Source organism: Stomoxys calcitrans, chromosome 1 (genome assembly GCF_963082655.1).
Source record: "Stomoxys calcitrans chromosome 1, idStoCalc2.1, whole genome shotgun sequence".
Lineage (NCBI taxonomy): Eukaryota > Metazoa > Arthropoda > Insecta > Diptera > Muscidae > Stomoxys > Stomoxys calcitrans.
The window spans coordinates 269,932,403-269,956,412 of record NC_081552.1 but is presented as its reverse complement, the minus strand read 5'-3'; the positions used below and the strand labels follow the sequence as shown (position 1 = coordinate 269,956,412).

General features: G+C 38.1%; 1 protein-coding gene across 1 annotated transcript in view; it reads left to right on the top strand.

Annotated features, from left to right (window-relative positions):
- The window catches only part of LOC106087721 (dendritic arbor reduction protein 1), a 159,369-nt gene extending 136,267 nt beyond the window's left edge, over positions 1–23,102 (top strand). Inside the window, exon 6 of the mRNA XM_059370933.1 lies at positions 21,896–23,102. Coding sequence (XP_059226916.1) covers positions 21,896–22,083 — 188 coding nt within the window. The 3' untranslated portion in view covers positions 22,084–23,102. The remainder of the gene's footprint in view (positions 1–21,895) is intronic.
- The last annotated feature ends 908 nt before the right edge of the window (positions 23,103–24,010 follow it).

Genomic DNA, 24,010 nt, shown 5'->3' with positions numbered 1-24,010 from the left:
TGGATCGATCTGAGCCAAAGAAACGAAGGATGTCGAATGGCCTAACACAACTCACTGTCCCAATTTTCAGCAAAATCGTATAATAAATGTGGCTTTTATGGGTCTAAGACCCTAAATCGGTGGATCGGTCTATATGGCAGCTATTACCAAATCTGAACCGATCTGGGCCAAATTAACGAAGAATGTCGAAAGGTCTAACACAACTCACTGTCCCAAATTTCAACAAAATCGGATAATAAATGTGGCTTTTATGGGCCTAGGACCCTAAGTCGGTGGATCTATATGGCAGCTATAACCAAATCTGGACCGATCTGGATCAAATTAACGAAGGAAATTTTCGCATATTGTGCAGGATGGTCTGGAAAGATACATAGGCTTTATAATTGTTCTGGAAGGGGGACGGACCCTCCCCCTAATGCCAAAAACACAAATAAAAGGTGTGGAAAGTAGAATACGAATATGGTATTAAAATTTGAGTCTATGTACCCATCGGGCGGCCCCAACCCCAAAACTGCACCAAACAGACATATTGGACGTTCATTTCAATATGGGGCTCAAATGAAAGGTATTCGGGAGTAGATTTCGAATCTGTCATTTAAAATCAGATCGAAGTATAGGAGGTCATGCCACCCCTCAAAAACGCCATTAGACCCGTTATGACTATATGATATTTGGCTGAACCGATTTGCTTAAAATTTTCATAGATTGTACACGTTTCTCTGGAAGGAAACATACTATATAATTTTTTTACCCACCACCGAAGGATGGGGTACATTCATTTTGTCATTCCGTTTGCAACACATCGAAATATCCATTTCCGACCCTATAAAGTGTATAGATTCTTGATCAGCGTAAAAATCTAAGATGATCTAGACATGTCCGTCCGTCTGTCTGTTGAAATCACGCTAGAGTCTTTAAATATAGAGATATTGAGCTGAACATTTTCGTCGTCAGAGTCGTTTTTTGTCCATAAGCATCGGACTATATCTTGATATAGCCCCCATATAGACCGATCTCTCGATTTAAGGTTTTGGGCCCATAAAAAACGCATTTATTGTCCGATGTCGCCAAAATTTGAGACAGTGAGTAAGGTTAAGCCCCCCGACATACTTCTGCAATATGGCAAAGATCGGTGCAGATTTGGATATAGCTGCCATATAGACTGATCTCTCGATTTAAGGTTTTAGGCCCATAAAAGACGCATTTATTATCCGATTTTGCCGAAATTTGAGACAGTGTGTTACGTTAGCCTCTTCGACGTCCTTCGTCAATTTGGCCCAGATCGGTCCAAATTTGGATATAGCTGCCATATAGGCCGATCTCTCGATTTGAGGTCTTGCGCCCATAAAAGGCGCATTTATTATCCGATTTTGCCGAAATTTGGGACAGTGAGTTGTGTTAGGCCCTTCGACTTTGTTCGTCAATTTGGCCCAGATCGGTCCGGATTTGGATATAGCTGTCATATACACCGATCCTCCGATTTAGGGTCTTAGGCCCATAAAAGCCACATTTATTATCCGATTTTGCTGAAATTTGGGACATTTAAATGTGTTAATCCCTTCGAAATTCTTTGTCAATTTGGCCTAGATCGGTTCAGATTTGGATATAGCTGCCATATAGACCGATAACTCGGTTTTAGGTTTTGGGGCCATAAAAGCCACATTTATTATCCGATTTTGCTGAAATTTGGGACAGTGAGTTGTGTAAGGCTCTTCGACATCCTTCCTCAATTTGGCCCAGATCGGTTCAGATTTGGTTATAGCTGCTATATAGACCGATCCTTCGATTTAGGGTCTTAGGCCCAAAAAAGCCACATTTAGTATCCGATTTTGATGAAATTTGGGACAGTGAGTTGTGTCAAGCCTACCTTCCTTCCTTCCTTTCTTCGTCAATTTGGCCCAGATCGGTTCAGATTTGGAATGAATGGTGGTTTACATACACACCCGATGTGGTGGGTATCCAAAGTTCGGCCCGGCCGAACTTAACGCCTTTTTAGTTGTTTTGTTAATATATGACAACCATATGGCGATTTGATCATTAAATAAATATTAAAATAGGTCAGAATAAAGCCTTAAAGGCATATCGTATATGAATGTCACCGAGTTAAAATTGTGCCAACAATAGCAAAATCAAAAAAATAAATATTTTTTTTATAAGACAGTTAATACATATTTTAATTTTTAATTTTGTTTTTTTTTATAGTTTCTTTTCTGTTCCGTCCCCAAAAGCATTGAATTTTTTTATAGGATTTTTTTTGTTGTCGCGCAATTTTTTAATGCTTTAAGTAATAAAAAAGTTGTTGATGTGATAGTCCCAAAAATTTATAAACTTTCAGCGAGATAATATTACACATCACATACACATCTCAATGTTTGCAGTGCAAACAACCTCAATGATGATTTCAAAAATATAAACAAAACACACTTTGTTGTCTTTTAATATCGTCAAAATTCCAGCACGAAATTTAACACAAAAACCCAACGATCACAATGTACCACTCACATCACTATGTTGTCAGAAAAGCAAAAAATGACAACGCGAAAGCTGGGCGACGTTGTTGCCACTTTTCGAGAAGTTGCCCTCGAAAAAGGCAAACTTATGATTTAACATATTTGTGTCTCCTCACTCACTCTCAGATGGACATGAAAAACTTTTTATGGAACATTTTATGGCCCTGCTCATAGTACGCTGATCAGCGATGTGCTCATTGTTGGTTAATGATTTGTGACCGCGGTGCATTGTTACTGCATTCAGCTCAATTCGCGAAAATGTTCACTAAACAATTACATTGTCATCACTTTTAGAGCTTTTTCTTTATTTGTGTCACTGAATTTGTGAAATTGTTCTCATTTTGCAAAATTCAATGCTGCAGAGTTGGTTTGGTGTTTTCTAACGCTTTAGCTGCGGTTAGCGGCTCCTCAGCGTGCGCCGTATGTTAAATTGTGCAGAGATTAAAACATATTGAGTTAATAATTGGAAAATTACTAACTCTCAAATTGTAGTTTATCAGCTCGAATTGATCAGAGCATAAATTAGTTTTTTCTTCTGCAGCGTTGTTTTTATGATCACTGCCGTTGCTAACCACGGGTTAGTCGCAGGTTTTAATGGCCAGTAATTCCCAGCGGAATGAGAGCGAATTGCACACTGAAATGCTAAAAAATGTCTAATCAAATATCAGATGTTAAAACCGTCAATAAGGTGGTTACAGCAATAAAAAATAATTGTTCTGCTCGATGAATGAATTAAAGGAAATTTACAATGGACAAATTAATTGCATGATTTGCAAGCTATAAAGGATATTATCTAGCTATGCGATTTCACTGATTAAACTTGCTTGAAAATTGAAATTCAACATTGTTGGCAATGAGATGCTTGTAAGGTAAATGCGTTAAAGGTATGAAGAAATCTCAATGTGGGTTCAAACGAATAGCAATCCCATTAGAACTGATCCGACCCACAATGGTTCCAATAACCAGTTTCAGAGGCAAAAAGTCCATTTTTATACCCTTCACCATAGCATGGGAGTATACTAATTTCGTCATTCTACTTGTAACTCCTCGAAATATTCCGCTGAGATCCCATAAAGTATATATAATCTTGATGGTCATGCCATTTTAAGTCGATCTAGCCATGTCCGTCCGTCCGTCTGTCTGCTAGCCGCTTAAAATTTTGCACAAATATTTCTTATTAGTGTAGGTCGGTTGGGATTGTAAATGGGCCATATCGGTTCATGTCCATGCCCCATAAACCGATCTTAGGTCTTGATTTATTGAGCCTCTAGAGGGCGCAATTCTTATCCGATTGGACGACGTATTTTGTCATGATATCCAACAACTGTGCCAAGTATGGTTTAAATCGGTCCATAACCTGATATAGCTGTCACATAAACCGATCTTGGGTCTTGACTTCTTAAGCCTCTAGAGGGCGCAATTCTTATTCGATTGAAATAAAATTTTGCACGACGTGTTTCGCTATGACTTACAACAACTGTACTAAATTAGGTTCAAATCGGTCCATAACCTGATATAGCTGCCATATAAGCCGATATTGAATCTTGACTTCTTGAGGCACAAGAGGGCGCAATTCCTATCCGATTTGGCTAAAATTTTGCATGACGTATTTTATTCTTACGTTCAACAACTGTGCCAAATAAGGTTCAAATCGGTTCATAATCTGATATAGCTGCCATATAAACCGATCTGGGATTTTGACTTCTTGAGCCTCTAGAGGTCGCAATTATTATCCGATTTGCCTAAAATCCTCTCATGACCATCAACATACGTGGTTATTATGGTTTGAATCGGTCTATAGCCTGATACAGCTCCCATATAAATCGATCTCTCTACTTTACTCCTTGAGCCCCCAAAGGGCGCAATTCTTATACGAATTGGCTGACATTTTACACAGGTCTCCAACATATAACATAATTGTGGTCCGAGCCGGATCATATCTTTTTTTTATTTCTTTCTTCAATCCATATTTAAAATGTTGGTATATAAAGACAGACCAGCAGCGACGGTGCACACTATTGCACGCATGCTTGAAAATAATGTGCATATGTGACCGTACTGACCCATCTGTAAATTGCTGTAAATTCACACACACACTGAATTCTCTAACCAAAATAAAAAAATTTCACATTGTCATACCCACAACTTTCTCACATTGTCTCACAATGAATATCCAACTCGGATTTAATTAAAATATATATACACACAACATCTAAAGCAATTTGTCATTTGTCTTTTCAATGGACAAACTTTATTTTTACAAATCGAAGGCTGAACTACCAACTGCCTGGGCAGAGAATAACATATTCACATTTAATAGCCAACAAATGGAACACAATGCAGGCTTTTGGGAAGAAAACAAGCAGTCAAACTTAAATTCTAAGTCACTGAGTGAAATGAAATTTAAAGGCAGCTGCGAAAATCAGCATCCAATATTTTTGACGCTGCAGTTGCCTGGTCAGCCTGGCGACGACAACGGCCGGTAATGGATCTAAACTCCAGCCGAACATTGAAACAATTGACAAGAACACAACTGCAACATGTACAACAGATTTTGGTCCCTCCAATACTGATCGCCTGATCATGGTCGGGCGAACAATGAATGGTTATACGTGCTTAGCTGATCCCCCGAATGGTGGCTTTGGCGAAGGTGGTAGCGCAGGCGTTATGTGCAGGTTAGACGTGGCTTCGATGAAAACTCTTTTAACAAAAACATTTGGCAGATAATCGATGCTGCCATTGCAGTGGCAATGCCGGAAAATTTTAGAAAAATAACATTTGTAAAATTTATGCAAGTTATTGTAAAACGTGGCTTGATTTAATTGAAATGTGGAAAGAAGTAGCCGCAGCAAATGTTTGAATTTATGATTTCTAGTTGAAAATTTCCTACACAATGTATTTAGGATATATGTACATATGAAAACGAAAAAGGGGGATTATTTTCAAAAAGATGGTGTGAATCTGAAATAATTCACATATGAGCTGTTGGAAGTGAAATCGTATAGGGTCCTCATCATTCTAAAACATAAATAGATGCGCATTTAAATCCGTTATTCTTCCGAAGCATAGCCCTGCTTAGAGAGTCACGTGTTCATCATTCATCACAGTGATATATGACTAACGTTATATAGGTGGAATAGTCAACAGTACCGTTATTTTGGTATACTCATTGATATGCATTGAGGATGTTCTTGGTCAAATATGCAATTTTTCTACTTTTTATACCCCCCACCATAGGATGGGGGTATACTAATTTCGTCACTTTGTTTGTAACATCTCGAAATATGCGTCTGAGACCCCATAAAGAGTATATATTCTTGATCGTCATGTCATTTTAAGTCTATCCAGCCATGCGCGTCCGTTCGTCTGTCCGTCCGTCCGTCTGTCTGTCGAAAGCACGCTGACTTTCGAAGGAGTAAAGCAAGCCGCTAGAAATTTTGCACGAATACTTCTTATTAGTGTAGGTCGGTTGGGATTGTAAATGGGCTATATCGGTCCACGTTTTGATATAGCTGCCATATAAACCGATCTGGGATCTTGACTTCTTGAGCCACTAGAGGACGCAGTTATTATCCGATTTGGCTGAAATTTAGCATGAGGTGTTTTGTTATGACTTTCAACAACTGGGCCAAGTATGGTTCTAATCTGTCCATAACCTGGTATAGCTACCATGTAAACCAATTTTGGGTCTTGACTTCTTGAGCCTAAGAGGGCGCAATTCTTATCCGATTGGGATGAAATTTTGCACAACGAGTTTTGTTATGATATCCAACAACTGTGCCAAGTATGGCGCAAATCGGTTCATAACTTGATATAGCTCCCATAAAAACTGATCTTGGGTCTTGACTTCTTGAGCCTCTATAGGGCGCAATTCTCATCCGATTGGAATGAAAACTTACACAACGTGTTTTCTTATGATTTACAACAACTGTGCCAAGTATGGTTCAAATCGGTTCATAACCTGATATAGCTGCCATATAAACCGATCTGGGATCTTGACTTCTTGAGCCTCTAGAGGGCGCAGTTCTCATCCGAATGGAATGAAATTTTGCACGACGTAATTTGTTATGATATTCAACAACTGTGCCAAGTATGGTTCAAATCGGTTCATAACTTGATATAGCTCCCATATAAACCGATCTTGGGTCTTGATTTCTTGAGCCTCTAGAGGTCGCAATTATTATCCGATTTGGCTGAAATTTTGCATGACGTATTTTATTCTTACTTTTAACAACTGTGTCAAATAAGGTTCAAATCGGTTCATAACCCGATATAGCTGCCATATAAACCGATCTGGGATCTTGACTTCTTGAGCCTCTAGAGGTCCAATTATTATCCGATTTGCCTGAAATTTTGTACGACGGATCCTCTCATGACCATCAACATACGTGTTTATTATGGTCTGAATCGGTCTATAGCCTGATACAGCTCCCATATAAATCGATCTCTCTATTTTACTTCCTGAGCCCCTAAAGAGCGCAATTCCTATCCGAATTGGCTGACATTTTACACACGTATCCAACATATAATTTAATTGTGGTCCGAACCGGACCATATCTTGATACCGCTCCAATAGCTGAGCAAACCTTTTCTTATATCCTTTTTTGCCTAAGAAGAGATGCTGGGAAAAGAACTCGACAAATGCGATCCATGGTGGAGGGTATATAAGATTCGGCCCGGCCGAACTTAGCACGCTTTTACTTGTTAAATATTCTTTGTTTACGTAAAAAGAGATACCGCGCATAGAACTCGACAAATGCGATCCATGGTGGATGGTATATACGATTCGACCCGGCCAAACTTAGCACGCTCTTACTCTTTTTTTTTTTTCAAATAAACAAATAATCGAATAATTTGAAACGGTTAATCGTTTTGATGTTACAAAAGCTTTTTTTATTATTTTAACCTTACTTGGGAAAAGTTCATTGATTTGGGTTTAGATTTTTTGCTGTAGTTCAAAGAGGAAGATCAAATCAACCGGATCCATTTGCCCTATTCAAATATCAAATCGACATGGATAGTTACGAAATTGTTGAAGGTTAAAATCTCAAAACATTGAATTAGACACATAAATCGTTTAATTGACAACCCCTTTCGGACTTGATCCACTAAATGTTGAACCTGAATTTTCAAATAAACGATTAAGCGAATAATTCAAAAATACAAAAAAAAAAATTACACCCTAATAATTTTAGGTGCTGCAACGACTTTTCTTTTGAGCTTAGTAGCAGACATTTTGTCGACACAAACGTCTTCTCTCAACACAGTGCCATGTTAATCTGCCATTTAATCGCAGAGTTGCAGATATCTGCAAATCACTTCAATAATAACAGCAATGACTTGGCAATATCCATAAAGACCCCAAATGGCAATTATATCCACACACACACAAACACATGCATAGGTAAACACACACACACACACACTGATGCAGGCTCTCACTCCGGTATTTATGTCATTCATCTCTAAACGTCTTAACGATATTATGATTCATGCCTTGCACCAATTAAGGGTACATTTTCAACACCTACGCATATTTTATGAATTGACAGCGTAAAAGACATGCGACCAAATCAAACCCAACGGGCCACATCTAGCTCGGCTGCTTGTCTGTTGGTGGTTGGTTGTATCCTATCAATAGTCAGTTTTCTTAATGACAACAGCCCAAGTTGGGTCTATCCATGGGAGCTGGTCTCGTCTAGTCTGGCCTGGTTACTAAATGAAAAAAAAAGAAGAAAAAAAAAATCAGCCCTATTATTCTTAATGGGCTTTGGGTAAATGACAATAAGGAGAGAAAAAACAACAGCCCAAAATGTGCAGCTATCAATAATGCAACAATAACAGCAGCAACAACAACAACAACAACATGGGAGTAGTTAACAGTTATCTGTTGCTTAAAGTGGCGGTGGTATTACTGTCAGCCTTCTGTTTACCGCAGGAGCAGCTGCAGCCGCAGCAGCAGCAGCAACACAACAAGACTTTGGTGCTACTGCCCATGCGCACCGAACAGTGGCAATATCTTCGCATGGCTAAGGCGAATTGAACTAAAAGTGTTGCTCTTGCCGTTGCAGCCTTGTTGACAATGTTGTTATTATTATTATTTGCTATTGCAATTGCAATTATGTGCCTATTAATGGACTAAATAAGGCGAGCACGCTTATAAATGCTAAAATACTGACAACATCAATCGTTTTCATGAACATGATTGCTGAATTCTGTTTTGCCATGTCTGTCTCTCTGGGGCCAGAGCTGAGGTGGCTTTAGCTGTGTCTTTGCGCCACTACAGTGTGATTTGTATGCTGTTGCTTTTGTTATTGGGTGGGGGGTGGGGAGGGGGTATGCTCTTTTGTGCAGCAGAATTTCTGCACTAACGAGCTTTACTTGTGTTTGATATCAAATGTGCTGCCACTGCCACTTATGAATGCTCCACTTGTGTGAAATATGGAAGAACGATAGAAAAGACACTCGTCTGGGCGAGAGGTCGACTAAAAGTTTGCCGTTGAAAGCGGATGCGGAAATCTTAAAATATTCTTTAAATTCTTTCTATACGGATCAACACATTTGCATCCACATGTTGAATGATCCTAGCTATGTTCTCTATGATTATTAAAGGGCTGTAAATGAAACCTATCGATTGGTTCAGAGTGGCCCGTTTTACCAGTAATCAAAGAAAGAAAGAAATTAAAAGTTTTTGGGAGTAGAGCACAATTTTGAAATGCAATTTTGTGGTCAACTGTGAGTGGGCCATTTTCATGCAATATGAAATTTTTGAAGAGTAGACGATTCGATTTGTGCTGCGTGTTTTAAGCTTTGCACGCTCAAAGTTTCCGCAAAGGATGGGTAAGGCGTGTTTCAGGCATTATGAAAACACCTTCCTCATCTCACAAGTACCATCAATTTTTCTATGCTAACAGGTCATCCAGATAAACCTCCACGAGAACGAGCCCACGCTCTGATGGAGAATATCAGCAAGGGCAAGATTGATTTTGCCTTAATTCAGGAGCCATGGACGACCTGGAACAAAGTTTCTAGATTGAACCTACTACCAACTACTACAGACTGATTGATATCTAAAACCAACTATTCTATGCTAACACTGGTACTCGACCAAAGACCTGAGTTATTTGTCATACAAATTTAAATAAAGTATTTTCCCCCAGGGTTGTCAACGTCGGAGTATGCCTGTCATCACTTTATCTGCATTTCGACTCTTCGACATCGCTACCGCCACCTTCGTCGAAGCTCCAACGGTTGGTGGGGAAAGTAAAACAGACTGGAAATGAGATACTAATAGGGTGCTATGCGAACCCACTCCACATTTCGTGGGGTAGTACCAATATTAATAAGCGGGGCCAAGCCCTGGCGGATTTCTTGAATACTAACGACCTTATAACACTTAATCTTAGTAGCACAGTTTCCTTTGTTTATAGGATTAGGGGGGAGTTCTTAGATGTGACAATATTTTCGGAAAATCTAATCGATGAGTTTCAGGATTGGAGGGTCTTCATGGAGCACTCCTTCTCAGACCATCGATATATTCGGTTTATAATAGCACGGTCATAGAGCATTCCTTCTCAGATCATCGTAATTAGACCAATACTTACTTACGCCTCAGTGGAACGCCTCATAAGCATACAACAGGTTCAGAGAACATGTGGTCTTGGCGGAGCTATGAAGACCACGTCCACTGGGGCACTGGAGACTATTCAAGATATCAGACCAATTGACATACCGATTAAGTGTAAGGCAGCCACTGCGGCTGTGAGACTTTAGGCGATGTGAGAATGGCTTGAGGATGGGAGCAGCTCATAATCGAGGTGACGATAGGAAACCTGGAAGGTAGGGATGAGGTTTCCGATCTGATACTTACAACGACACCTGAAGTCGAATGCCAGCGGCACAGTCTTGGACTGACGGAACCCTAGTATTGCCATCTGGAAGATCATGTTACACGGATGGATCAAAGCTAGAGGACAGAGTGGCCCTGGGGGTTTACATTGAGAACCCAAGGACTGAGATCTGTTTTAGACTGCCTGACCATAATACGATCCTGCAGGTGGAGATCCGGGTGATCATGGAATGCGTGAGGTGGTGTGGTGCTAATGCGAGGATGTCGAGCGTGAACATCTTTACGGACAGAAAAATTGCCATAAGGGCAAAAACAACCAGAACGGTAAAGTCACGAACAGTCTTGCAATGTAAGTAGGAGATTAACGCCTTCTCTGAGGATGGCAAAATACGCATCTTTTGGATGCCGCGCCATAACGGAGTAAGTGGGAATGAAAGGGCAGATGATTTGGCGGTTAAGGGCAGAGAACTGCCGTCGATAAACTTGGTTAACCTGAAGCCTTTCGGGTCGACGCAGTCCGATTTAAGGGCATGGGCGCCAAACGCATGTAACACTGTTGAACAGCGAAACAGTCGGTAGGACGGCAAAAATTCTATGGGGTTATCCGGATCGTGAAGGGACGAGGCTATTACCGAAAGGAAGTTACACAATGACAGACATGAAGCAACTTAGGGGCGTGGTATGGAAAATAATTAGGGTTACAATTCGAAGTTACTTTTTTAGTATTTAGAGCGCACAATAAGCTGATTACTGGCTTAGGTGCAAGTCCGTAGTGGCATGGGGCGGTTTAATATTCGCAACCTCTTTTCAACCAGACCTACCAAGTACTAAACCACCTTTGTCACTAAGAAGTTACTGTGTAAAATTTTAAGAGGATAGCTCCATTCGTTCAAAAGCTTTCGTGATTTCGAGAGGTAGACAGCGATCGGATGGACATACGGGCACGGCAAGATTGGCCTTGCAAATGCAAATTTGCCCATGAACATTCCATTAAGGAACTGGGGCAAACTTCTTACAAATCAATGGGTGCTGTCCGATTCAAATTTAAGCTCAATGATAAGGGACCTCCTTTTTATAGCCGAGTCCGAACGGCGTGCCGCAGAGCGATACCTCTTTGGGCAGAAGTTTTTACATGGCAAAATACCTCTCAAATGTCGCCAGCATTACAAGGGGATAACCACCGCTGAAAATTTTTCTAATGTTCATGCTAGGATTCGAACCTAGGCATTTAGCGTCATAGGCGCACATGCTAACCTATGCGCTACGGTGGCCTCCAGGTCTCAGTTTGATTTTTCGAAGTGTTACAAACGGAATGACATAGGTAACATCAAGAGAACGATCTAACTGAAGATCTATGTGACCCGTACTTGGCACTGATTCAGCAGAGTCTTATACAACTCGTCGTTCGAAACCTCAACAAATTCGGAAGTAAAATCCGACTCTCCAAAAAAAAAAAAATTACAGTGGGACTAAAAATTTAACGCAAGTTTCAGTCGGCTTGCAAACAGACACCAACCTGACTCAAGAACTTCAATTATGCGCAAATTAGTTCACAAAAGAAAGAAGCCTTATACATCATATTCATACTTTCCATTCGGTCAATATTGCTGCAGGGTCCAAAAGTCGGATTTTTTTTCATATTTTTTTCGAACAGTTGGTATAGGCAACTACAACTAAACTCCAAATTGTATTTTATTTATACTCTGCATTACCATTCTTTCGCTATGGATGTTTGTCACACATTTGCAACTCTTGTCATTGCCCGACGCACTCTTCAACTGGCAGAATTATCTCAAATATTAAAACGCCTGTTTGCTATAGCTGTTCAATTGTCTGCTTTGTATTTTCCCCAGATTTTTCCTCTTTCGAGTGGTTTGATTGCCTGCACGCCTATCCGCCATGAAAGCGCTATGGACTGTCGTGTGTGTTTGTGGAGATTTCGCCAAAATGTTTTTGCCTTCATAGCTAAAAGCCTAAAACTATTAAGAAAAGCCTGTCACACATTATAGGGTTCATATATTGCCCCAAAACAGTTATACGAGCGAGCGAGCGAAACCAAGTGTATGAGAGTTCCTTGCCATGCATTGTCAGCCATGGGGCGAGCAGCGAGAGAGTGTGTGTAGGCGGCATATTAGCTTCAATCAAAAAATCTGTTGCCAAAATTTTGTTGCCGGCATTTGGTGGTTGGCTTCGACGGGTCTCTCCAGCGCACTGGCCATTGAGTGGAGCTTCTAATCGAGCACTTCTTGTTTGGGGATTTAATCAGTGCATTACATTGTCTTGTTAAAAGCAATTATGGAGCTGTTCCCGTCTGCTCTGGAGTGCTCCGATCACAAGAATGGTGACAGCCAAGGCGAAATTCGAGGTTCTTTTAAAGACGCACAGTGGGCCAAATGGCAAAAAAATTGGAAATAAGTCTACAACTTTTTATCTGTTGATTTTGTTCTAGACATTTGTAGAGGAGGACATAGGCTTTCAGAAAAGTGCTGTTGTTGGTCCATATCTTTAATACAGGGTGAGCTACAGGGTGTCAAAGTTGACCACTTTTGACTTCTCCAAGCTTCTGGGGGCCATAACTTTTGATCTACTCAACCGATTTACATGATTTAGGACTCTAGAGAAAGAGCTTGACAAGATCTAAAAAACTTATGCATAAAGTACCATGCCATCGTGTACTGTTAAGGAGTTATGAATTGTTTAATTTTAAAATATGAAAATTTGGCCTTGGTTTTTTTCAGTGTTTTTTAAATAACTCCGTCAATTTTAAAGCTATAAACTTCATACTTCACACAAATTATGCCAGCATATGTGTGCATAAAATACAAAAGGAATCACGTGAATATCTTTGGCGGTTTAAAAATGGCATCGTTTTCAATATGAAAAATATTTTTTTTGTCAAAAAATTGCAAAATTTTTCAAAAAAGATACTCCCATTTCCTTTAAGTTTTCGCAAACTTTGGCCGTCAAAGCATTATCATTTCTTTCCATTTTCACAAAGTCGAGGTATTAAGAAAAGTTTTAAGTGCTAATTTGGCTAATTTCGATATCAAACAACACCGTTATCTTAAGACCAAAATGGCCAATTTTTTTACTAAACTTCAAAAGTTTCTCACTGGAAAAAAAGTTCCACGGGGATTTTTTCGCTTTTTTTGAACTTAAATGAAAGCTTAAAATGTTCCCAACATTTTAAGGTATGTCTCGCCATATCCTAGCCATAAATGAGATCGTAGCGATCAAAATACTGAAAAAAGTCAATTTTCAAGTAGTGCTATATTCATTGCTAAAAAACAAGTATTACGTCACATTTTATTGCAAAGATGTTAAATAAACTTTTATTTGGTAACACTTCTTCTACAAAACACAAAAAGAATCATGGAAATATCTCTATTCTATTCCATTTTATGGAACCGGCAATAAAAAAGTCAATTTTTCAAAAAAGTCGAATTTCCCAAATTTTGTTTTTGTTGTCCTAATTGCACATGACACACTATAGCCATATTTACGCAACATACCTTATCGTAAAGGAAATTTTCATACCTTTCCAACAATGTATAAAACATTTCTCAACTCGGATTCTATCTACTCTAAAATTCATTTACACTTCATTAAACTCTATATAAAAATGTCTATTTGTGAAATGGAACCTTATATGGGGCCTACACTAAAACATTGATAGATTTGCCCAGGGTTTACAATACAAATGTGTTAGAATAAAAAAAGGTCTCCTGCCAAAGTTTAAAAAAATTGGAATAAAAATATGTGTTTTAGAGCGAAAACACTTCGCATCGGCGTGCGTTTATATGTATATTAGCTACTCCCAAAATAAAAAAGCATTTTAGTTTTGTATTATTTGATTTTATTCTCTACCAAATAATCTAAGGTATCAAAATTTAAAAGCTCTTTAATTTGAATGGCATCGGGATCGTCCTTATCTATATCGTCACATATTTTTGGTAGCCATTTAGTTCTGATGCTGTATAGTACCGGATCAGACGATAACAATAAATATTGAAGTAAATCATAATTTTGGTTAAATTTGGTGCTCTTTCGGGTATTGAAAAGCCGGAACTGTTTAACATCTCTATTACGGGATTCCTGAGCTTCTTCTGTAAGTTCTCCTAACGGAAGTATGTTGTATTCCACAATTTCCTTGCCATGATGTAAGACTTTATGTACTGTCGGTGTTAAAGCTTTCCACGAATATAAATCAGATAAAATGTTTTTTGTGTCATTACTATAAGCTTCAAATTTGGTTGAATTTATCATCTTTTTGCTATTGATTACAGCCAAAATCACTTTGAATCGTCTTAGCAAGTGTTCATCAAGACCGGTTATTTTAGATGTCGATACGGGGTCCTCAAAAAACCGCCTTGCCGAGTTGCCATCATTTGTGCTTCCGTATCCGTAAAGAGGTTTATCTATTATAAGTCCCTTTTGTTTAAACTCCAACTGGATTCGATTCTTCTCTTCCTGCCTCATTTTGTGAAGATCTTGGTTGTTTCTAGCAGAGACATCGCGGTTTCCAGGGCTAGTCCGATATTTAAGGTCATACGATAAATGCAAACAATACTCCATGAATCGAATTCTACAGTGCAGGGGCGAAATACCGAAATTGAGCGCATTTTCGTTTACTAAATTTTCATCAGACTTGTCCTCGAATTGCCCATTCTTCTTGCCACAAATATTGCATCTCCAATTGGACATAACGCCAGTTAATGCGTTTGCCACCTTTCCATCGATCATAGTGAGTTGTAGTTGAAACGAAACTTTTATATTTCTTCCCAATTGGTTTATAACAATCATGGGTAATGCAGCAATTTCTTCCTTTATTTCGTTCACCAAAGATCGTGTTGTGTTCCGGTCTTCCTTTGTATACTCAAACCGAATTGGGCGACATAAATATTTTGACCCAGGTGTTCTATTTATCCATATATCTTGAAATGCATTTTCTTTCGATGATGAAGATTGGTCCTTGTACAATCTCATTCTCAATGGTACTAATGATGCCATGAAAATTGATGCGAAGTTGGTATCTATTTCTGTTTGTTGCTTATATTCGGAAAATCCAGATGATCCATCACAACCCCATTTGCTGATCAAAACCACTTCGGAATTATTACATGTGTTCAACTGTTCTTCAGTAAAATTAGAAATAATTCTAACAGCTGTATTTTCAACAAGATCAGCAAGTTTCACTCTTGCTTTTAATTCGTCCACGTATATATTTGATGGCACCATTTTCGTCCTGGTGTTGTACAATTTATGTTTTGAGGGTAAACAACCCCATCCTTTTTCACGAAGAGCCTTCCTCATTGTTGAGTATTTGTTTCTTGAGAGGCCTAGGTTCAAAATCAGGGCCAGTGCATCTTCCTCCGTGAATTCTGTAGTCGATTTTGGAGTTGGAATACTTTCTACCATTCTCTTTACCCTTTTCGGAGATGCTAATGGTAAAACATCGACAATTCGTCCAACATTTTTTGGTTGTGTTTTTAACAATGCTGTTTTGAACGTATCTTTTATTAAATTTGGCGGATGTGCCGCCAATAGTTCCTCTTGTTTTTTCTTTTTGGTTTTCTCCGTAACTTCGTCGTATGCTTTGCTAGGCCGGCCGGGAATCAGCGGTTTAATTTCAATAAGTAGATCCGATTTCAGCCACTTCTCATACATTTTGAAAAACTTGATTTTTGCGAATGAACATTCTGGCAACCTTCTCTCAAATGATTTGTAGAATTTTTCAAGTTTGTCTAAAGCGTCTTTATTTAGCCTTATTCCATATATGTGGTCCAAAGTGTAAACAAGTTCCTTAAATGACTCCGTGTATGATTTGGAATCAGGGGTCCAAAGTGCCTCTTTTTACTTACTCTTCTATAATTATTTACCTGGACTCGAATTTGGTTAAAAAAAATGACAATGAATTTTTTATGGGTAGGTTTTTTCACATTCATTGATACGGTGGATTTCCTGGGAATTCGACATAGCGAAACAGGTAACATTTGTCTGCATCAAATCTTAACACAAATATATATATATATGCAGGTATATTTCTAGGTTACTTTTTATTCAAAAATCATCAGCTTACATTAAAAATAGATGTAGGTACTATACAAACGCACGCCGATGCGAAGTGTTTTCGCTCTAAAACACATATTTTTATTCCAATTTTTTTAAACTTTGGCAGGAGACCTTTTTTTATTCTAACACATTTGTATTGTAAACCCTGGGCAAATCTATCAATGTTTTAGTGTAGGCCCCATATAAGGTTCCATTTCACAAATAGACATTTTTATATAGAGTTTAATGAAGTGTAAATGAATTTTAGAGTAGATAGAATCCGAGTTGAGAAATGTTTTATACATTGTTGGAAAGGTATGAAAATTTCCTTTACGATAAGGTATGTTGCGTAAATATGGCTATAGTGTGTCATGTGCAATTAGGACAACAAAAACAAAATTTGGGAAATTCGACTTTTTTGAAAAATTGACTTTTTTATTGCCGGTTCCATAAAATGGAATAGAATAGAGATATTTCCATGATTCTTTTTGTGTTTTGTAGAAGAAGTGTTACCAAATAAAAGTTTATTTAACATCTTTGCAATAAAATGTGACGTAATACTTGTTTTTTAGCAATGAATATAGCACTACTTGAAAATTGACTTTTTTCAGTATTTTGATCGCTACGATCTCATTTATGGCTAGGATATGGCGAGACATACCTTAAAATGTTGGGAACATTTTAAGCTTTCATTTAAGTTCAAAAAAAGCGAAAAAATCCCCGTGGAACTTTTTTTCCAGTGAGAAACTTTTGAAGTTTAGTAAAAAAATTGGCCATTTTGGTCTTAAGATAACGGTGTTGTTTGATATCGAAATTAGCCAAATTAGCACTTAAAACTTTTCTTAATACCTCGACTTTGTGAAAATGGAAAGAAATGATAATGCTTTGACGGCCAAAGTTTGCGAAAACTTAAAGGAAATGGGAGTATCTTTTTTGAAAAATTTTGCAATTTTTTGACAAAAAAAATATTTTTCATATTGAAAACGATGCCATTTTTAAACCGCCAAAGATATTCACGTGATTCCTTTTGTATTTTATGCACACATATGCTGGCATAATTTGTGTGAAGTATGAAGTTTATAGCTTTAAAATTGACGGAGTTATTTAAAAAACACTGAAAAAAACCAAGGCCAAATTTTCATATTTTAAAATTAAACAATTCATAACTCCTTAACAGTACACGATGGCATGGTACTTTATGCATAAGTTTTTTAGATCTTGTCAAGCTCTTTCTCTAGAGTCCTAAATCATGTAAATCGGTTGAGTAGATCAAAAGTTATGGCCCCCAGAAGCTTGGAGAAGTCAAAAGTGGTCAACTTTGACACCCTGTAGCTCACCCTGTATTAAAGATATGGACCAACAACAGCACTTTTCTGAAAGCCTATGTCCTCCTCTACAAATGTCTAGAACATTTTGTATGGCTAAAATCAACAGATAAAAAGTTGTAGACTTATTTCCAATTTTTTTGCCATTTGGCCCACTGTGAGACGTCATTTAAACCCCCTTTTTTTAGCTTAGTTTGCGTTTCCCGCAAAGGTTCAGCACTTGGCCAAACTGCGGAGCTCGCAGCCTGCGCAGCAGTCTGACGGTGGCTGGGGAAATCACTGCCTAATGGAGTTTTGAGTTGTGCTTGTGCTTTGGTTATAATATTCTGCTCTCAGATGCGGTTCATTGATTTGATGGTAGTAGGTTGTATGACTATGTCTGTTGCCCGCTTCGACTGACGGCGATGGTTGGAGTTTCTTTCCTCTTCATATCTTGGAGGTTGATTTTTTCCATTTGCCTTCTATGGTTTGTATATTTTGTTGCTGATGATTGGCTCGGTTATTGTATTAGGTTGGCGGCTGAATGGCAGTAGATTTTTGACATTTTCTTGGCAGTTGTGATGATTGCTTTGATTTGTTTTGATTTGCATCGTTAAGTATTATGACAATAGTAATCAAATTCAATTGGCAACAGACACACAGAGACACAACATAAGAAAAAACATACCGATTTTCAACGTCTTGCAGTGTTTTTTTTTTCTCTCTCTTGATTTCTCTTAAAGGAAGTCGATTTGTGATGTCTGATATTTGATAAAGAGGGGCAAAACATTTCTTGGGAAATTGTGCAATCACCAAAGGAAAATAAGTGGTGGCATAAGTTGGCTATGAACAAACTATTCTGGAAAATGTCTGATTCGTTGGAAAGCTAATCAGAGGATGTGTGCATTGCCTGTTCAGAGAAAGTCATAACACCTTGAGCGATGGTCGGTAGTTATCAGCGTAGTACTGGCTTTCCATATCACAAAAGTGCATTCCTTACTATGGTCTTAATTTGTCCCTCGAAAGCATTCCTTAAACTTTCATAACATGGGAAAAAGCAGTTGTAAAACTTTTTTTTTCATTCGTTTCATGAAAACTACTTTCAAGATGACTCTATCGCGATAACTTTTTGCCCGAAGCTTAAAATTATTCTTTTGCAGATAAAAGAGCCCTGTTCAATTTCAGATGTGTGCTTTACAACTTGCTCTAGTTGGAATGGTTGTAAAGCACCATAATCCATTTGACATATCCTGCTGATGATTTTGCTTGGTCGAAAATTAAATCGCGATACGAAAACCAGTCCAATGCTTTTAGCAACAACACACTTTTCGGTGACTTTTAAATATTTTTTTTGCTATACTATTCTTAGAATAGTACAAAATTTGTCACGAAGTGTTTTTTTTGACGTCCCAAAATGCTTTCAAAATTTTATTGAAATCGGTTCAGATTTCGATATAGCTCCCATATATATTATTGTCCGGTATGCTCTTTTAAAACTGTAGGAGCCGCAAATTTGGTGCGTTATCTACCAAATTTGGCATAAAATGTTTCGTATGTCGTCCCAATATGCGTGCAAAATTTCATCTAAATCGGTTCAGATTTAGATATAGCTCCCATATATAACTTTCGTCCGATTTGACCTATTAAGGCTGTAGAAGGCACAATTTTGGTCCAATCTTTACAAAATATGGCACGAAGTGCTTTTTGTGACGTCCCAATATATGTGAAAAATTCCATCATAATCGGATCAGATTTATACATAGCTCCCATGTAAATCTTTCATCCGATATGCCCTTTTAAAGCTGTAGAAGCCACAATTTTGGTCCCACCCTCACAAAATTTGGCATGGAGCGTTTTATTCAACGTCCTCATATATGTGCAAAGTTTCATAAAAATCGGTCCAGATTTAGATATAGCTCCCATATACATTTTTCATCCGATAAGCCCTTTTAAGGCTGTAGAAGCTACAATTTTGGTCCGATCTCTACAAAATTTTCCATGAGATGGTTTAATTGACATCCCAATACGTGCGCAAAATTTCATCTACATCGATTTAGATAAAACTCCCATTTATATCTTTTATACGTTTCGACTTTTAAGGCTGTAGAAGCCACAATTTTCGTACCATCGTAAGAAAATCGTATAAGGTTCTGTTCGATATTTCAATATGTATGCAAAATTAAAGTCTGACTAAATTTGGATATAAGTGCTATCTGTTAAATGTATTACGTATACTCGGTGGTGTAGGGTATTATATAGTCGGCACCGTCCGACTTTTGCCTTTCTTTACTGGTTTAATACCCACCACCGTAGGATCTTGATATATCCCCCATATAGAGCGATCCGCCGATTTAGGGTCTTAGGCCCATAAAAGCCACATCTATTTACCGATTTTGCTGAAATTTGGAAAATTTAGTTGCGTTGGGTCCTTCGACATCCTTCTTCAATTTGGCATAGATCGGTCCAGATTTGCATATAGCTGCCATATAGACCGATCCGCCGATTTAGGGTCTTAGGCTCATAAAAGCTACATTTATTACACGATTTTGCTGAAATTTGGGACTGTGAGTTGGATTAGGCCCCTTGACACACTTCTGCAATATGGCACAGATCGGTCCAGATTTGGATATAGCTGCCATATAGACCGATCTTTGTATTTAAGGTTTTGAGCCCACAAAAGGCGCATTTACTGTCCGATGTCGCCCAAATTTGGAACAGTGAGTTGTGTTCGACATTCTTCTTCAATTTGGCTAAGATCGGTCCAGATTTGAATAAAGCTGCCATATAGACCAATCTCTCGATTTAAGGTTTTGAGCCCACAAAAGGCGCATTTATTGTCCGATGTCGCCCAAATTTGGGACAGTAAGTTGTGTTAGGCTCTTTGACATTTTTCTGAAACTTGGCCCAAATCGGCCCATATTTGGATATAGCTGCCATATAGACCGATATCTCGATTTTAAGTCTTGTCCCCATAAAAGGCGCAATTTTAATCCGAGTTCACTGAAATTTGAAACAAACACTTATGTGAGGCTTTTCGAACTTTTTTTTTGGTGAAATCACATTGAGATTCTATTGCAGGATATTGTGTTGCTGTAGACTATTTCGTTCAGTTGTTTGTTTCGGGCTTTTGTTCTTCCCGGTTTGCGTGTTCCACCATGTTTGCCTTCACAAGACTTCTTTGCTGGAGCTTCTTCATCCATTCTGACAATATGACCTAGCCAACGCTATTGTTTTGATGTGTGTAACTATGCTATCGTCGTCATACAGCTCATACAGCTCGTGGTTCATACGTCGCCTATATTCTCCATTAACGCAAACTGGTCCATATATTTCTTATTCGAAGAATCTTTCTCTCAATTACTCCAAGCACTGCCTCATCTGGTTTCACAAGTACCCATGCTTCAGAACCATAAAACAGCACGTTTGTCGAGAGGTGGCCTTGTTTCTAAACTCCTTACTTAGTCCAAAGTAGCATCTGTTTGCCAGTGTTATTCTTCGCTTAATCTCAAAACTGGTGTCATTCGTTTTGGTTATGGCGGTGCCGAGGTAGAAAAAGTTACCGACTGTCTCAAAGTTGTGGTTCCCAACTTTCTCCATTTTCTTTATCTGCTCGGTTGTGCAAGTCTTTTTGGGAATTGTAAACGAATTTCAAAATATTCGAATGTCAAGTATTCTGCTTTTCAGAATTCACTTAATATTTGTGGAAATCGGTCAGCCGACATAAAATTTTTTCAACTGTTGCCAGTATTTGCCATTGAGGATGTCAACTTGTTTTTGTTTTTTTACATTAATTACGTTTTCCCTCTTGTCAGTTTGTGGCAGTACATTTTTAACATACTGAATGTTTATGGGCCCATAGCAATTTTTGGTTTTCTGCAAGTGTTTACATTTTCGAACGAAAGACTTAAGAAACGAACTTGGACGTTTTCTAAACCCCGGCAACGCAGCGACACCTTACCAACTATTTCGTTGGTTTCTCTTTACAAATAACAGCATCAAATATTTGCAAATTCCCCATATGTATGCAAGCAGATACAAAAACTATTTCACTTAAATTGCCGGTGTTTTGTGGTACTTTTCGAGTTCATTTTATGTAGATTTTATGAATATTTTATTGCCTTTGTTTTTTGCTCTTCTAATAAATGCGTTTTTTTTTGTTGTTCCTTTCTCAATCGTTTCAGGAGAAAAGCCTTACACCTGCCAATGGCCGGAATGTGAATGGCGATTTGCACGGTCGGATGAGTTGACACGACACTATCGCAAGCATACTGGAGCTAAACCCTTCAAGTGTATCGTGTGTGAGCGTAGCTTTGCACGCAGTGATCACTTGGCGCTGCACATGAAGCGACATTTGCCAAAAAACAAATAGAAAACTGCAAAGAGGAAAGTCAGTGTCACAGCCGGCCCAATGTCCTGCTCCCCTGCAACGATGGCACCCACTAGGTGAAATGCTTACATGAATGATGTTCATACCTAGTACTCATATATGCAATTAGGTACATTCCTACCGTGTGTATGAAAAACAACAAATCAACAATCCAAAGGACTTTAGTTTATGTTAAATTATGGTTATTCATAAGATTCTAATGTGTAATGAGATAACAATCAAATTTTCACAAACAAACTGACAAAGAAAAGCAAAGAAAAAAACAAAACAAAGATCAATTCGATGTAGAGAAAATGTATGCGTTACTTTTTCGTATGTGAAAATCATGTTTGCCATAATCCTCCTGCTGCTCCTCCGATAACATTCCTCCCGCACACCATTATGTTTCCTAAACTATGTATAATAATTTAATTTAGTTCCATACATCAGCAATTATCGAGGACACACCTAACCCTCTTTTAAAGCATTGTAAATTTCAAACTTCCCACACATAGTCTTGTTTATTGAAATGTTCGATATGTTTCTATTAACACACAAACACACACACACTCTCTCTCTCTCTCACTTTCTTTCTCTCATTCACACACACACTTTTAATAAAGCCTTACTCAATTAATTACAATTAGAATTCGAATTAGTCGTCCTCTTTCGAAAGCAAAAGGAAAAGTAATTCAAGTGTCTTTAAGCGAAACCAGTGTCTTATTGTAAAAGTAGTAGTCTAAGAGAACCAGTGTAATTTATACCTACATATTGAAATGTTTAAACAAATCTTAATAACAACAACTATAATAGCGATAGTTATTTAATGCATGCAAATCTATTTAAATTTTAAAAACTCTACTCGATGTACTTAGGCGAAAAGGATATGTAAAAGTAATTAATTTTAAATGTGCTGAGAAGAAAATAGAAAATCCAAAAATAATTGAATTCAAAAACAAAAAACAAACAATCCACCAAAGTGCTGGCACAAAACATTAATAAACCGATTTGAAAGTCATAAATTCCATTCGTTTTATTTCTATACCCACCACCGTAGGGTAGGGGGTATATTTATTTAGTCATTCCGTTGGCAACACATCGAAACATAATTTTCCGACCCTACAAGATGATCGGATCGTCGTAAAATTCTAAGACGATTTAAGGATGTCCGTATGTCTGCCCGTCTGTTGTAATCACTCTACAGCCTTCAAAAATTGGGATATGGAGCTGGAATTTGGCACAGATACGTCTTTTTGATGCACGCTGGTTTATTTAATGCCCATAAAAACCTTCACTACACTCTATACCACTACTATGGTACAGGGTATTATAACTTAGTGAATTAGTTTGTAACACCCAAAAGGATGAGAGATAGACCCATTGATAAGTATAGCGATCGACTCAGAATCACCTTGTGATTCGATTTACCTATGTCCGTCTGTCTGTCTGTTTGTCCGTCCGTCCGTCTGTCCGTCTGTCCGCCTGTCCATGTTAATTTGTGTACAAACTACAGATCGTAAATTCAATCCGATCGTCTTCAAATTTGGTCCGATCAAGTTTCTCGGTCTAGAGACGAAGCCTATTGAAATTGGAAAAAATCGGTTCAGATCTAGATATAGCTCCCATATATATGTTCATCCGATTTTCAGTAATGCAGCAATAAAATAAAAAAGAGTTTAACCGATTGCCGAAATTTGGCAAGAAGGATTTTTTACGACTCTCGACATTACAGGTGAATTTCGTTGAAATAGGTTCAGATTTAGATATAGCTCTCATATATATATATATCGCCCGATTTTCACTCCTAGAGCCACTGCAAGCACATTTATTGACCAATTTTGCCAAAATTTTGCAAAACGCTTTCCTCGACGACCACTACACTATCTGAGGAATTTGCTCGAAATCGGTTTAGATTTAGGTATAGCTGTTG